General features: G+C 52.0%; 1 protein-coding gene across 1 annotated transcript in view; it reads right to left on the minus strand.

The window, feature by feature from the left end:
• PLB1 (phospholipase B1) overlaps positions 1-16,489 on the minus strand; it is a 125,169-nt gene that overhangs the window by 29,760 nt on the left and 78,920 nt on the right. The window contains exons 31-43 of the mRNA XM_007191426.2: positions 16,043-16,103; positions 15,143-15,201; positions 14,117-14,190; positions 9,859-9,902; positions 9,262-9,370; positions 7,849-7,900; positions 7,048-7,128; positions 6,408-6,473; positions 5,167-5,267; positions 4,110-4,191; positions 3,330-3,434; positions 2,187-2,282; positions 1,552-1,623 (exon numbers count right to left, since the gene is read on the minus strand). Of these exons, the coding sequence (XP_007191488.2) occupies positions 1,552-1,623; positions 2,187-2,282; positions 3,330-3,434; positions 4,110-4,191; positions 5,167-5,267; positions 6,408-6,473; positions 7,048-7,128; positions 7,849-7,900; positions 9,262-9,370; positions 9,859-9,902; positions 14,117-14,190; positions 15,143-15,201; positions 16,043-16,103 (1,002 nt within the window). The remainder of the gene's footprint in view (positions 1-1,551; positions 1,624-2,186; positions 2,283-3,329; positions 3,435-4,109; positions 4,192-5,166; positions 5,268-6,407; positions 6,474-7,047; positions 7,129-7,848; positions 7,901-9,261; positions 9,371-9,858; positions 9,903-14,116; positions 14,191-15,142; positions 15,202-16,042; positions 16,104-16,489) is intronic.

Here is a 16,489-nt window from a genome sequence, read left to right on the forward strand (position 1 = left end):
TGGGCTTCTACGGTTCCAGGAGGCTGGATTTGCTCTCCTCTGCTCACCAATGGCTCAGTCAGGTTCTGTCCAGGAGGAGGAGCGGAGCCTAATGTGGCTTGAGATTCTGGGTGAAGCAGCAGCCTTTTGGGGCTCCTTGCCTGGTCTGGGACTTTGAAGCCTATGGTGACAGGGCTCTACCTGCCCCAGTGCCTAGGCTCCAACCTGGTACTTAACAGATAGTTGTGAGGAGGAGAGCAAATGACGGCTCCCTGGAATGGGTTGTTATTACTTTTACTATTTAATGGAAGGGGAATTGGCAGATTGGAGAGGGTTTTCCATGGCTGATGTTCAGTACGGCCATATGGGTTGTTAAAATATTGAAATACTTACCCCCGTATGGCTTACAGCCACTGCTCTGCTCTCCGAATGCCCCCACTACCCAGATTGCCTGGCCCCTCCCCCAGAACTCACTGTACATGGATCTAGCAATTAAAGGGTTTACACCTGGCACAGAAGGGCCCTCTAGGACCTTGCCCACATTGCACTGATTATTACATCTTTTGACCATCTCCTTTGCTCCAAGCCCTGGACCCAGCATCTGAGCCCTCTGCTACCACTGCCTTCACTCCTGCATCCCTTCTTCCCACCCTCTTGATGAAGCTGATGGTACACAAGGCTGAGCCTGGGCCTGAGACTGCGGTGGGGAAGGCAGCAGACAGGGAGGGGTATACCAGGCAGGACTACCCACTGTCTCTGGAGCCCTGGCAGACACACGGGGGAGCTGCAGGTCCTCTCCCTGCTCAGCTGGGGGGGGTGCGAGAGGGCGAAGCAGCCCGACCCAGGTGGGAAACCCAGCCTCCCAGACTGGGTCAGCCTCTCCTGCTTTTATTGCCTCTGAGGGCTCTCTGGCCTCAGCCTTATTTGGTTAAAGAGCCATAAGACAGCGGCTAGAAGAGGGAGCTGAAGGCAATGGGCACGTGAACCTGCCCCACCCCTGGGCCTGAAATCAGGTTTAACAACCACTTAGATCTTCCTCCTTAAAAGGAGCCCAGCCAGCCTCACCCCAGTCATGGCAAGGCCGGGCCTGCTTGTCCCTCCCCCACCCAGCTCCAGGGCTCTCCTCTCTGACCCTTTCCCTGCCGGACATTCCCCATCCAGGCTCGACGACCACTAACCACAGCTTCTGAGCCCAGCTGGCTTCTTGCTAGGCCTCCAACCTGCAGCCAGACCTTCCCATCTGCCCCGCGTGCCGCCGCTGAAATGAGTGGTCTTGCCACCTTCCGGCTTCTTAACGCCGCTTCTCAAGAATCCACATCTGTCACCCTGCTCCTCTCCCTCTACTGGGCCCAGGCCTCCTCTGCCACCTGCCTCTCCCAAAGACACAGGTGCTTCTGTACCCTCTTCTACCCTCTCTGTTCTCCTCCACTTCCCTCCATCCTCCGAAGTCCATCCGCTCCCAGTCAGGGGGCAAGATGGGCAAAGGGGAAGCTGTGGTGCGGGGTGAAGGGGATGGGTGGGGTCTGAGCTCTGGGTTTCTGGACAGCAGCACAGCGGGCCCTCCCTCATTACCTGATCAGGGCAGGGGAGGGGTATATCTGCCGTCAGGTCCAGGGTATCCGTTTTCTTTCCTAGTGGTTCAAGCTGATTGAGGAAGAAAAGAGAGACATGCGTGTACTAATTTGTTTCCACTGAAGTGAACATTCCCTGGCAGGGCATCCTGCAGTGGGGAAAGCTCAGAATTTGATTTCAGGGGGTCTGGCTTCTACTCCTGGCACTGCCAGTTGCCAGCTGTGGGATATTGGGCAAGTTTCTTAGCTTCTGTAGGATTCAGCTTCTTCATAAACTCCTAAGACTTTTCTTGCAGGGCTGTTGAGAAGCTTAAATGAGATAACATGGCTTAAACTGCCTAGAACAGCTGCTGACACATAGAAAATATTAAATAAACGTGAGGGTTCTGCCTTGCATTCATGTAAAGAGTCCCGCACCGCAGTTCAAAGCCCACAAGAGGGGAGGCGGTTGATCCTGGAATCGTAAGGACTCCCTCCGTATTTTCAGTTCTATACAGACTTCCACAGATGCGCCGGCCACTGCTCCTCTGTATCTTGCTTGCAAAGGGAGGCCAGGAATAAGCTCCATTCTAGGGGGCCTGGTGCTTTGCTCTAGACTAGAATCCCAGAGAACCAGGGACATCCCACTTATTTTACCATATTGACCCAAAGGGCTCTGGAGAGCTGGGAGTGGAATTTCTGATTTGGATGGAGGCAGTCTGGGGCGAAGAAGGACACATCCGGGCGCCCATCCTGAAGGAGAGAAACAGACGTCCTTAAGATCCCGTTGGTGCAGAGGGTGGATAGTGGGCCACAGCTGGTGGGCCTGACCCCTGGGGTTGACCTCTCAATGCCCTCCTCCCCCGAGGGTGCTCCCAGCCTGTGGCTTCCTAAGGCCCTGCTCACCTCGAGAGGGAGATCAGAGCAGTCCCACAGATCAATAGCCTTGAGTGACCCCAAACCCCTAATCTGCTTTCTGGTCCCACAATTCCCCTTAAATTAAAAAAGTGCTATATGTATTTTTAGGCACGTGTATGTAACCCATGCCACGGTTGAGGGAATGAGATCCTAGTCCCTGAGGAAGTCTTGGTCAGCCAGCTGGGAAAAGCTACTTCCCAGCCCTTGGCCAGCTGGTCCCAGAGACCTTAGTGGGGAGAAGAGGCCAAGCCTTGGGGCAGGCCTGGGCAAAGCCTAGGTGCCCAAAGCTTCCTCTGGCTTCCCTCCAGGTAGGCCAGGCCCTTGGGATGGAGGCCCAGGTAGAGAGAACTGAGTGCCCACCCTGGTCCATTCACAGAGCTCTCCTGCTCAGAGTGGAAGTGTCAAGTGGAGAGCAGAGCCAGGGGCGGAAACGGTACCCTCTGTTATAACTGCAGTGTTGGCTGTGGGGCAGAAAGTGAATGGTCTGGAATTGGACGTGTTCAAATCTCACCTCTGTCCCTGATTTCCTGTATGATTTTAGGGAAGATGCTTCAAGTCTCTGAGCCTCTGTTATGTGGGGATGATAAAACTCACCTCAAAAGGCAGTTGTGAAGATTTGATGCATGGTGCGCACAGTGCCTGGCACATAGTAGGTGCTCAATAAAATGGAGGCTGTGATGAGTAGTAATGAGAACATCTCACGTGGGGCTGCCTCTGGGAATGCAGCGCTGATGTTCGGGGAAGCTGTACCCACCAGACCAGCAGCTGGAGATCTGCCCGGGTCTGCCCCATTTATTCTCACTCTCACGGCAGCACTTGGCATTTCTGCCTTGAATTTTCTCCTCCCTTTGGCAGCCCTGTCAGGGAGGGCAGGGAGCCTACCGCCAGGATGGGGAGCCGGATGTTGTAGAAGAAGGGCTGCAGCACCACGGAGAAGTCCTCCCGCGTGTCGTAGCGACCTGACTCCACCAGCTCACGCATGCTGTTCTGGGGACACACGCATGGGTGCCTTCTGCACGGGCCCTGGGGCTCCAGGTGCCCATTGGGGCAGGGGTGGGGGTGGGTGGGTAGTGTCTTTGTCCCCGTCTCCCTCAACAGGTGGGCTGACTCAGTTCTTCCCTTGAGAACACAGACACACCTGATGGTAAATCTCTTTCCAGAGTATTGGATATGGGTTGTGCCACCTTTTGGTTTTGGTTTTAAGTGGACCGCAAGTGGACCGCAAGGGCTGGGCAGGAAGTCCCGCAAGGAACAGAAAAACCTAGGGAGAGTCTCCAGAGGGCCCCCAGGCTCGGGACCTGCAACCTCCCCATTCGTGCGTGGCCTGCCTGTTGGGGAGGTGGGAGGTTGGGGGGACAGCTGGGCCTCCAGGGTGCAGTGGAGGGAAAGGGAGTCCGATGGGGCACCTAGGGCCGCCGCCCTCTTCAGGGCAAGTGTCAGGGCTGAGCCACCGAGGACAGCTCAGCCATGAGGACTCTGCCACCTGGGTTCCTTGGGGATGACTCCAACTGGGGTGCCTGAGACACGTCAGCCAGGAAGTGGCCTGGAGGGCGATGTTACCCCTCAAAGCCTGAACAGCTTTTCCCTTCCCCGCGTGCCTCCCCCGGGGGGCTCTGGACTGGCGTGCTCATCGAGGGGGAGGAGAGACCTTCTTGGTCTTACCTGGTAGGCTCGGGTGACGGCCTCCAACCTGGCCAGCTCTTGGGAGTTCTCCCGCAGGGTCAGAACGCAGTTACACAAAATGCTGCACAGAGAGGGGGAGGCAGGAGGACCCAGAGCAGAAGCTTCGGTCAGAGACTGCTGCATGGGGCGGGGAGAGGCGCTCACTGGAGCCCTGGCTTAGGAGGCTCTGCTCAGGGCAGGTTTCAGGCCTGACGGGGGATGCACAAAGTCCCGAGGGTGCATGGACGGGCACCCCCTCACGTTAACAGAGTACAAGTGTTGGACCACAGGCCCTGGGCCTGCAGCAAATTACGCTGAACACGTGAATTTAGACAATGAAAAGCCAATGTTCAGCGTTTAGAAATAAAGTACAAGTGCATGCTCTGGCACTGGAGCTGGTATTTCGGGGCCCCTGATGCTCATGCCTCAGACACCTCCTGAGTTCATACTAGTGCCCCACTGTGTCCCCTTTTGTTTTGTTATGGATTATTTCACATCCATAAAATACACTTAATGTTAACAAAGATATCTCTAGAGCGCTCAGAATAGTACCTGGTGCACAGCAAAATTTACAAAGTATTTGTTAAATGAGTATATGGATATATAATGTAGGAAGAATAATAAAACACACACCTTGCACCTCTCACGCAGCTTAAGAAACAAAACACTCCCAACTGGAAGTTCCCTGTGTCCTTCCCCAATTCGCTCCTTCCCCACAAAGGTAAGTGAATCTTGGGGACCGTTCCCTTGCTTTCCGTTACGCGTCCACCACCTGTGGACACATCCCTATATGTTGCTCTTTCTCACAGGCTCGGCTGCACCGCCTCTGAGAACTAGCGTTTGTCCCAGCCCTGACCTCTTCCCCGTGGCTTCCCCGTATCCCAGAGGTTCTCGCTGGCACCCTGAGGCTGGTAAGCGGGGGCCCTGGCTCCAACTCCCCAGAAGGAGGTGGTCCTGGCACAGACCCCTTTACAGACTTGCACACATGGACGGACCAAGTCACAGAGACCCCGAGGAGTCCCCACCGCGTGAGCCAGACCAGCAAGCACCCGCCTACCTGGCCTGCTGCACCGGGCACCTGTCGGGGTTCCCCAGGAACACGTGTCGCATGACGTGGGGGCTCATGAAGTCCACGAGGTTGACCAGCGCCCGGGGTACCTACGGGAGAGGCTTCAGATGAGAGAGGGGCTGAGGGGCTTCTTTCACAAGCTGCCTTAGGGCCCCAAGAAGTGGGATCTGGCTCCGGGGTCCCTGAGTTGGGTTCTGGGAGGTGTCGACACCAAAGTGACCACCTAGGGCCCTGCAGGCTGTGCCACCCACATTGGCAGCAGCGTGAATGGGCCTCCTGGAGTGGGACAACATGGCAGACCCGAGTCTAAATGCTGAGGGCTCAGCTCATTCAGCCATCAGTGAGTGAACCCAAATCCGTTAGCTTTCTTTTTTTTTTTTTTTGGTATTATTTTTTTTAAATTTTTTCTTAAAATTTATCTATTTATTTATTTATTTTTGGCTGCGTTGGGTCCTCGTTGCTGCACGCGGGCTCTCTAGTTGCGGCGAGCAGGGGCTACTCTTCGTTGCGGTGCGCGGGCTTCTCATTGCGGTGGCTTCTCTTGTTGCGGAGCACGGGCTCTACGTGCACGGGCTTCAGTAGTTGTGGCACGTGGGCTCAGTAGTTGTGGCGCACAGGCTTAGCTGCTCCACGGCATGTGGGATCTTCCTGGACCAGGGCTTGAACCCGTGTCTCCCGCACTGGCAGGTGGATTCTTAACCACTGCGCCACCAGGGAAGCCCCAAATCCATTAGCTTTCAATTTGGTGAGGTAGGTGCCCCATTTGCCAGGACATTAGCCCTTGACTGTTTCCTTCCAGCCCGACCCGGGCTAACTCTGCTGAGCAGGCCCAGAGTCTTGGCAACCCATAGAGGCATCTGGTAGTCAGAGCGCCCCCTCCTGGGCAGCTGGAAAGGCTTGTCCATGCCAGGGGGTGGGGAGACCAGAGACGGGCCTACTGTAGACACCCCCTGCCACTCAGAGAGCGGTGCCCAGCCTGGGAGCCGCCCAGCTGCCTCCACCAGGGAATGTGCCAGGTAGAGGTGGGGGGACTGCCTTCCCTTCTTCAAGCCTGAGACCCTCGGGGCTGATTCCAAATAGAATGAGGCTTCCTTGGGGGGAAGCCCCAAACTCTGGAAAGGGCAGGATCCCCCATGTCCTTGTCTGTCTCCTTCAGGGGAGGGGGCATTTCACCCTCTTCCCCCCAACACGCTTGAGCTGTGTCCAGCTTGTGGGAGCCTGCCACCCACCTCTCTGTGCAGGATGTCCAGGGCATTTCGGAGATGGTCATAAAAGTTGGCTGCAGAATACAGATTCTGGGAAGAGACAGGATGGAGAAGAGGAGCTGGTTAGGGGGAGAGGGCAGCCTCCCCACCCAGCTCCAGACCCAAGGCCTCGTTCTCCCTTGGCCTCCAGCTGTGACCAGCTCGTCATGTCAGAATCTGAGATGAACAGTTGGCTACTCGCTGTTGCCGAAGATGGGCCAGACAGAAGACTGGAGCCTTCAGCCAGAGCTTTAGCTCAGGAGCAGAATGTGTCCAGTACCCCTTTCACGGGCTTGGGCTTTACTGCTTCTTCTCTTTCTGAATTCTCAGGAGTTGTAAGAAACGGGAATAGAAGCACTGTATATCTGCCACTTGCTGCCTCATGCCAGCTGGGACATGGGGGTGGAGCCAGAAACGCGAGGGTTCGGGGGGCAAGAAGTGTGTGTGTGCATGTGTGTGCACGTGTGTGAATTGCGTGTGCGCGCGCACACACACACACACACACACACACACAGGTGTAAGTGGACAATCCTAGGGTTGATCCTAGGTACTGTTCTCAAATAGGATCTCCAAGGCTTACAGGTCAAATCAAGGGCGATGAGTAGGTCTGGCCCGCCCGCATTACCGAATCCGTGCAGTAGTCACATAAGTCACTGCCTCCAATCAGCACCGTGATGACCTTCCAGTCCTCGTGGAAATTTACTCTCTATACAGAGGGAGGAAAATGCCTGATGATTTCCAACAAACAAAAACACCACAGCTCTAGGAAATCCATTCAACCCTCTAAAACTTCCTTGCCCTCTTGAAATAACAGCATCAGAATCTCAGAGCTGACAGAACTTCAGAGGTTTGTTTATAGACCACAGATTCTTAGCATCAGGAGGGATTTTCAAGGTCATTGTGATCAGCAACAAACCTCCCCCTAGCTGACATAATCTCCTCCAGAGGGCCTTCGACAGGGGCTGCCCTACTGGTGCTTGAATGCCTCTAGTGACAGGGGGCTCACTGGTTTCATGGCAGACAATTCCATTTGGGGACTTCAGTGGGTCAGAAAATTAGTGTTTAAAAATAACCATAGGGCTTCGTTGGTGACACAGTGGTTAAGAATCCGCCTGCCAATGCAGGGGACACAGGTTCGAGCCCTGGTCCGGGAAGATCCCACATGCTGCGGAGCAACGAAGCCTTTGCGCCACAACTACTGAGCCTACGCTCTAGAGCCTGCGAACCACAACTACTGAAGCCCACGCGCCTAGAGCCCGTGCTCCACAACAAGAGAAGCCACCACCATGAGACTCCCACGCACCGCGAAGAAGAGTAGCCCCCGCTCACTGCAACTAGAGAAAGCGGGCGCGCAGCAACGAAGACCCGACGCAGACAAAAAGAAAAAAAAAAAAGCAATGTAAAAGTAACCATAAATCTGACTCACATGGTCATCTTTCATCTTCTGTATCAGAGTCTGGACTTGGCTTGAAAGTTCCCTGAGGAGGAGAGGAAATCAGTCCTGTTGAGGAACAGTGCCCAGACCTTTCATCCTAAAGGGCCTGAACTGGAGGTTTCTATGGCATTAACCCCTCCCCCCCACCATGAGCTGGCAGAGACCCTGAGTCTCAGGACAAGAAGCTAGTTGCCTCTTCTGGAGAGTTCTTACAACAAATAACCATTTGCAAAGCCAGTCGTGTGTTTGTCCTAAAGCAATAGTCAAGGGTACTGACAATTACATTTGTTACGCATAGTCTCCTTTCTAGGACTCCACATGCCAAGGGTCTTTAAGGATTCCATGCTAGGAAACTGTTCATCTCCTTTGGAGGACTGGTGTAGATTCTGAAATCAGATCTAGGAAAGTTTTGGCATGCTTCCTCTTTTTACCCTGGCTGCCGGGAAGCTGAGAGTTTGACGCTTAGGCACAAGAATCGTAAAAAGGCTCATACTGACACAGTTGCTTCTTCCCCTCCTCCCCCCACCAGTGGCTGTGATTTTTCTCTCTTATGTATAAGTTGTGTCATTTTTGGTAAACTTAGCTACATGTTTCTTTTAGAAAGAGGTGGGGGAATAAATATACACCATACAAATACCTGGGTTTAGAATTCATGGAAGACTAGACCTCAGGCATCCCCAGCTCCTCACTAGTTTAGGTCCCTGTTATAGTGTGAGATGGATCCACAGAATGGTGATCTCCTGGCACCTGGTGGTGGGTCCATCTGTCCCCAGCTGTTTCTATCACTAAGAAGGGTCTTCCCAGGCTGGGCCAGGAGCAAGGAGACCCAGGTGGCCGAGGCTTCTAGGGGCAGGGTGAGGGGCCTCCTTGGACGATCAGCCTGGGAGGCGGAGCAGTTGGCCCCAGCTGCCTCTGGCTTCTCAGCTGCGCTTCCTGTAGCTCCACAGCAGGAGGAGGGACAGGACGTGACTTATTGCACCTCTAAGCAGCCTCTAAGGCTGGAGATTCTGGCTTGCCCATCCATTTGGTTGGTACTCCCTGATCTTTTGGGGGAATTGCCACTTGTGAGGTGCTGTAGAGAGTACCATGATGCCATGGTAAGTTTTAAAAATTGGCTAAGGTGGGTCAGTTAGTTGCATGATTAGAACATGCTGCACAGGAAAGCAAGGCCGGGAGTTCAGGCTCTAGGAGCACGGCCTCTGTCCAAGATCCAGCCCTGCAGCCTCCCTGCGGCCTTGGTCACGGGACAGCCACAGAAGAGAGTGGCCCAGAACCTCTCAAATCATTGCTGCAAATGGATAAATGTCCCCTTGGCACTCAGAGGTCAGAATTACAACCTTAAAGGGGACTACATGCCTCCCACTCCCTACCCGACAGGCCCCCTCCCCTCCCCAAATGCCATACTTAGCCTTTGTTCCAGGAACAGCCTGATTGAGGAAGGCATTTGTGTCACTGGCGTTGCCTGTGCCCACCGCATAGCCTGTGAGATTTCCGTTAAACTTCCGAAGGATATCTGGAAGGGGAAGGGTGCGCAGGACACAGAGGGCTTAGGATGGAAGGCAGAGTGTGCTCCTGAGAGGAGGTGGGGCCTCAAATGACTTGATGACAGGCTGGGCCAAGACAACAAGAGCCTCTCAGTTTTTCTTTTCTTTCTTTCTTTTTTTATAATTTACAGTGCAGCAAATACTCACTGTCCCATTTGACTATCTCCACACTCTCTGGGCCACTTGAGGAGATCTGAGGCTCACAATGTTTGGTAACTTGGCCCAGGTCACCTGGCCAGCACACGGAAGGGTCAGGGCTCGAACCCAGGTCTCCGGAATCCAAACACAGAGTTTATTCCACCCCCTTCAGTCACCTGTCACAGGCCTCTCCTCTCATTTCAATGACAGTCCATAAGGAAGATGTTATTCCCTCCTTTCTTAGCTGAGAGGCACTTTCAGGGAGCCTGGGGGTCAGATGGACCCAGAGGACAACCTCAAGCCACCGGTGGTTACTTACTCGGTAAGGTGGTCACCTTCTCCAGGTAGCTGTCCCCTCCTGAACTGTAGAGAGTGAGCAAAGCCAATGAGAGAGATTGAATCAATACACAGGCTTTACAAAAAGGTGCCCCCAGCTTTTAAGAATGCCCATGCCATCAGTACCTGTCAAATGTGCCAGAGACATCTCTTTGTGTTTGAGGGATTCTGAGAATATTTGAATTCCCCGAGGAGCTGGTTCCCCCAAATTCAGGATTTGAAGCTGAAAGAGGGCTGCTTCTTTTCTTCAGCAAATCAGGAGGGAGCGCACTTAGCTGAGTATATACTATGAGCTCAGCCATGAACCAGATGCTCTACGTTAGTTATCTCACATCTCCAAACAAGCTTGTGATGAAGATGAACTATCTCCATTTTACAGAGTAGGAAGCTGAGGCACACAGGGGTTAATCAACTTTCTAAAGGAAACTAAAAACCATAAAGGTAACTAAAAACCAGCTTGAGCTGGAAACCTTTAGAAAATGGATAAGCTCCTCTTTGCCCAGTGGTCAGGTAAATTCCACTGGAAGGTTCGGGGGATGACCTCTCACTGCCTTCCAATGCCGGATCTAATTTCATCTCATCTCATCTCATCTCATCTAGTTTTATGGCCCTCAGTCTAACTTCAAGAGACACAAAGTTTCATTGCCTGTCATGCATTTAAATTGAATACATGGGGGAGGCAAGGAGAAAAGTATTTCTATTTGAACAAAGTCCAATGTTCAGATGTATTGTATTTACTGTTATTTTTCTTCTGTGCCTCCTTCTTTCTTCCCTCCTCAGTCCCAGCATATTATCCCAGGCCAAGAGATTTTGAGAACACAGTGTTAGCATTCAGCCCACCAGTATAACCTTCCAAAGGACAGGCCATGAATCAAAGTCTTGGCTGTTCTTCATTCAAAGGAAGGCTTGGAATGAAGTTAACTATTTCACACTATGGTGGTCAGGGGCTTAAGTCAAAGGTTCAAGAACCTCAAGTGGTGGAGAGAAAAAGAAGCCAGGTAAGCCCTACCTTTCTATCTCACTCAGGAATCTCTCTCCTACCTCCATCCAATGTCTGAACTTCACTTGGCCTTTGGTTGGGCATCTTTTTTTAAGCTTCTGATCCTTTTCCAACTCTGTATGAAGCTACTACTTTAGCTGCTTCCTGATCCTTCCTTCTTTGGACTAAAAGCACTTAATCAGAACACTTTTCACTTGGCAGGAAATTACAAAGCCATATACCTCCTCCAATCACTGTGTTCTAACTCTGCCTCCTTTTCTCCTTCAGTCAACATATAAACACAGAGATATATGTAAACGCACACACATCAAGTACATTCTATTGTAATTTCTTGTCTAAAACTATCTTTGTTCTAAAACAAGTGAGGTAGCTGATCAAGACCAATAGGCTACAGAAATCTCTCTGAGCCCGTTTCCAGGAGAAAAGAGAGAATTATACAAATAAATATGGAGGAACAAAAAAATGAAAGCCCTCGTTCTGATCAGAACTGTGTGAAACATGAAAGAAAACAGACCCATATGAAACAGCTGGTTTACACGAGACCCTTCAGATTTATGTAATTTGTATGACACCAAGAGCTCAAAGGCTGGGCTTTGTTCCCTAGTCACCCGCAGTGTGCAGAGAGATGCAGAGAAGATGCTTGATAACATCTATTGGCGGAGTTTCAATAACATGAGACTGACCTCCTAATTAATAAGACAAAGAAATGCATTTTTTGATAAATATTATTTTGGTCCTTTGAATGAGTCCAATCAAGCAAACATTTCAATTGGGAAGGCAATTCTCTAGAGACCTCTGGGCCTACCACATTGTTAAGCTACCCAGAGCTGGGGCCTTTCACTGCTGTGTGATTCTTACAGGTCAAGGGGCCTTGGAAATATTCACAGCCAAACCTCTTCTTGCAGGTCCTGCTCACAGCCGCCCACCTACCAAAAATTCTTCTCCCCCTTCTGACTCCGTGAGGTCCACTCTCTCCACTTTGTTTCCTTGGAGGAAGAGGCTCGATTTGCATTCTTAATTTACCTATAATCAATTAATTGCCTCATATTTCCCATCCAGAAGTTTTAATGGCTTCAGAAAATTGCTTTTTCTCAGATCAGTCTACTGCATGGACGTTTCCCAGGGGATGTTAATAGGTATTTACAAAGAAAGAGTTATGCACAAAGAAAGAGTTCTGGGATTAAGGGAAACACTGGATTCAACAGACACAATTTAAACAGATTTCTTCAATGTAGGGCGGCTTCTCAGAGCCTTTAGTATGCTAACATGCATGTGAATTCCCCCGAGGAAGGATATAGTAGGAAATATTTTCCCCAAAATAAAAGGCTGGGGCTAGTGTTCTATGGAACACACTATGGGAAACCCTAGTCTACATATTTTATCAAGTGTCAAACTGTCTCTCAGACTCTGACCAAGAGCGCCTATCTTTTTTTTTTTTCTTTTTTAAGAGCTCCTATCTTTAACATACATGGGTCTTGGGGCAGGTCTTTGAAACATTTAGAATAAAGGGTTTAAAGGGACAGCAGCCATTGAGCACACAAGGCCTTGGAATTGGAACCAGAAGATTGAAACATCAGGCCTTATTGGACCTCACTCATAGGAAGAAACAGAGCAATGCCTGAATTTTTCCATAGCTGCAGAGAGAAACCTTTAGCAGAAGATTGTCTCTGTCTGAATCCCAGGAATCCGTGCAGTTGAACTGTTTGTGAAGTTGGGGAGATCACCTCACTCCCCTGACTACACCAGGTGTAGCTTGCCTGTCATCTGCTGGCTGGCTTGTCTGCTTTATTTTCTGTTTTCCCACACTAGGATGTGAGGCCACTGCTTTCTTTAGCTCAGACTAAGTAAAGCTGCCACAACCTCATGCTTTTTCGACTGTAATAAGCTCTGCTTTCCTGCTCTCCCTCTGGCTTTTCTTTCTGCTGCAGCCTCAGTAAAGCCTGGGGCCCAGTGGTCAGGAGGCAACTTCCACTCTGTCCCTCGGCAGCCTGGGAGAGACCCCCCACCTGGCAGAGGGTGTGTGGGACCTCGGGAGCTGCGAGGTCTTTAGCTCAGCTCCAGGTGGGGTGATGTCTTCACGCTACCCACACCCTGGATCCTCTCTGTGGGTGGCTGCTGGCTGAGTGAGGATGCCTTTCTCTCACCCGGGAAAAACTTTCTCTCTGGCACTGTCCTCAGGGCTGGCCAGAGAACCGTCACAGTCCTCGCCGTCCCCACGCCGTTCCCTCTCGCTTTCTTAGAAGAAACCTTTCATTTGAACCTCTCGGAAGGAAAGGGAGGGGGCCAGCACTGGGCCGTCCTGCCTCTCATCAGCGCTCTGCCCTCTTGTGGCAGGCCGTGTTCTAGTGGTTTTGAATCCTGAGCTAATTGCCAATGACTGTGAAGGGTTCATAAACAAGAACTTTATTAGGAAGGAAAGAAACTTTAGAATACCCACATCCAACCACTCTCCTGACACGCCTTAAGCTTTCCTACTTCCTGCCTGGAATGCCCTTTCTCGCCTGCCAAATGGCTCATCTGTCAAGGCGTAACTGGCTACCACCTTCTCCTGGAAGCCCTCCTATCCCAACTGGCAGAGTTGGGTATTCCCTCTTCTATAGTCCTGTGGCACTCAGGCATCTTTTATTTTTAAATAACACTTGCCAACTGAGCATAAGCATTTACCTGTGCTTCCCATATACTCCTCTCACCCACCCGCCTCCATCATACAGGCACATGGGAGGGGCTCAGCAACGTCTATTGGTTGTGATTTTTGTCTCGGTTGTTTCTGCCTGAAGTGGGTGCTGCGTTTTGGAGTTTTCTGTACAGATGTGTGCATATACATAAAGGCAGAGGTATGGCTACAGAACATGAATAAACAACATGAATCCATACATACAGACAGTAAACAAGAGACATGGGAGAATCTACATGTGCACATCTACATGCAAACGGGCAGGTGAAGACTCAGAGATCTGGTGCTTTTCTGGTGCATTTCATGTTGGATTTGTTGACCCAGAAGTCTGATAAGTACCCTGATTTGCTCTTTCTGCACAGTTAAAAGAAAAGGGTTATTAACAGTAAAATATCCTCTCCACTCACCAAATTGTTACATTTGGCAGAAATATATAGGTTTTCCTTCTGAAAGCCCCCTCCAGACCTGGTCCTTGCTCTTTGGTATTTATGCATTTACAGGAGACAAACCCCCAGCTGATCTCTGCGGGTGAGCATGGGGTGGGAGGGGGTCATGGGTTAACATTACCTATATGACAGCCCCCGGTACTGAGTAGTGACATCAGAAAGGTCATTCGGTTTGGAGCCAATCCCATTGCCAGCCTTTGAAAACATATAAAAATCCACAGGAAAATCAGCAAGTCAGAGAAAAGGGAGGCTGTGTATGTGCAGGGCTTCCCAAGGTGCTCTCCGCGCACGCAACATAGCGTGAGCAGAACGCCGCCCTGGGAGCCAGAACGCCCGGGCTTGCTGCTTCCCCGGCTGCGTGCCTTCCTCGAATCTCAGCTGCCTCCTTACGGAGCTGAGGCCATGCTCTGCTTATCTCACAGGATTGTTTTGATGACCAAATTGGATCATAGCTGCAAAAACAGTTTTGAAGCCTCTAAAGTGCTTTACAAATATGAGACACTTATAATATTATTAGCAGCATTCTGCTCCCAAGTTCTTTACACGCATGAAGAAAGAGCCCATAGACTGAATGGGCTGCGTGGACAGATTTCTCATACACTTCACATTTCTCCTCTTTCCCTCTGGGACATTCTGTAAGACAATCTCATGGCCTTAACAGTGCTGCCAGAAAGTGCTGTTTGGGGATGGTACAATGGCCCTATTTCTTGGAACTTAAGAGCAGAGTTTTTGCCACAGCTATGCAGCCTTTCCTGCTTTGGGGCAGATGCAAAGAGGAAACGGATGTGAAGGTTGGAGCTGCTCCTAAAGTATAATCCAAAGGGAAAAGAGCACCCACATTAGGTTTAGGAGATTTTTTGAGTCAAAATGACATATTTTTGCAATGGTTCAAAAGGTGACGTTAGGTGTTCAAAACCTCTACTGCCTGAGACAATTCAGTTCGCTCCTGAAAAAAAGAGTCCCCCTCGCACACCTGATGGAGAAAGTGGCTGCAAAATCAAACCACTGTCCTGCGCTCAGACTGACAGAGTCAGGAAGGAGGGGTGGGATAATGCAGAGGCCAGGAGCACGGGCCCTGGGGTCAGGAGGACAGGGACCTGGAGCTGACACAGCCATCCCCAGCCATGTGGGGCCCACGAGTCCTTACGGTCAGAGAATCCCCCAGAGCGGCCACAACTTGGATGTCCGCAGGTCTCAGGGTGTGCACTGGAAAGACAAACAGACACACTTGAGTCTGTGCGAAGGAAGCTGCAGTCAGAGTCCAGTGCTTCTTGCTTTAAGCAAGACCAGAAACACGACCCGTGTGTGTGTTCGGCTGTGCAGGACTGAGCGTCCATGACGCCACAGAGGCAGAGCTTAGACGAAAACAGTTTCCCCATCAGAGGCACAATAAACGATCCTGGGCCTATGGGAAGGGAGAGGTGCTGAGAGAGAGGGGGAGGAGGAAAGGGGATGCTAGGGCACGGTGGGATCCCACCACTTTGGTGCCAGCAGTCACGTGGGACACCAGCTGTGACCCGAGCGCATGACCAAATGGGCGCTGGCCCATCCGAGATGCGGTGCAGAGCCCGACGCACGGCCCATTTAGAGCTGGGTTCCGGATTTCCACCAAGAATCTGAGGAATAATCATGTTGGGCCTTTCCCTGCCCCCAAGTCTCTTCCGAAGACTCCAGAGAACTTTCCAGCCTTACGGCAGGCAGCAGCAGTGATTGCAGAGCCTGGGGCCGCCGGGCAACCCGCAGAGCTGGCTCCCTCTGGGGCCTTCCTGGGCACCACACACGCCGCCTCTGGGCCCGGCCGAGGTCACACCCCAGGCTGGGCCACTGAGGGCGGCTCTCCTGTGGCTCTTCCACACGTGCTCCCCATAGCGGGCTGAAATGGGAGGGCCCTGGCCGCCTTGGGTCCTGCTGGGTCAGACTTCGCTACAGAAGAGAGGGACAAAGCAGGGACTCGTCCCAGGCGACCAGCCAGACAGGAAGCAAGCCCCAGCCATAACTGAGTTCTTGTGGAGGGGCCCTGGGTCCTGCCGTGCCGCAGGGGGCTTACCTGAGGTGGGTGGCGAGGCAGAAGGGGCTCTGTCACTGCACAGCAGCTGGCTCCCGTGATCCTGGGGGTGTAGAATGAACCCCAGAATCTCAGGGTTGCCAGGGGCCAGAGAGGCCGGCTTGGCATCAGACTCACCAGAGAGCTTTAACAAACACGGATCCCTGGGCCCTACCCTGGGGACGGCCTAGCAGGACATCTGAAGAAGGCTCCCTGGGTGATTCTGAGAATCTGGCTGGGCTCCATCTGCTAACCTAGTTCAGAGCCCCCCCACGGCCCCCACCATCCAGTGCAAAAATCAGGGCATCAACAAAACGACCCAGCCCACCGCATGCCAGCCCTGCTTCTGCAGCAGCTTTATGAGGGGGATGGTTCTCTTGACTTATGTCTGGAGAGGCTGAGAGTTGACTGGCTGGCCCCCTAACTGTGCTGTTATCAATGGCTCCTACT

Source organism: Balaenoptera acutorostrata, chromosome 12 (genome assembly GCF_949987535.1).
Source record: "Balaenoptera acutorostrata chromosome 12, mBalAcu1.1, whole genome shotgun sequence".
NCBI classification, from domain to species: domain Eukaryota; kingdom Metazoa; phylum Chordata; class Mammalia; order Artiodactyla; family Balaenopteridae; genus Balaenoptera; species Balaenoptera acutorostrata.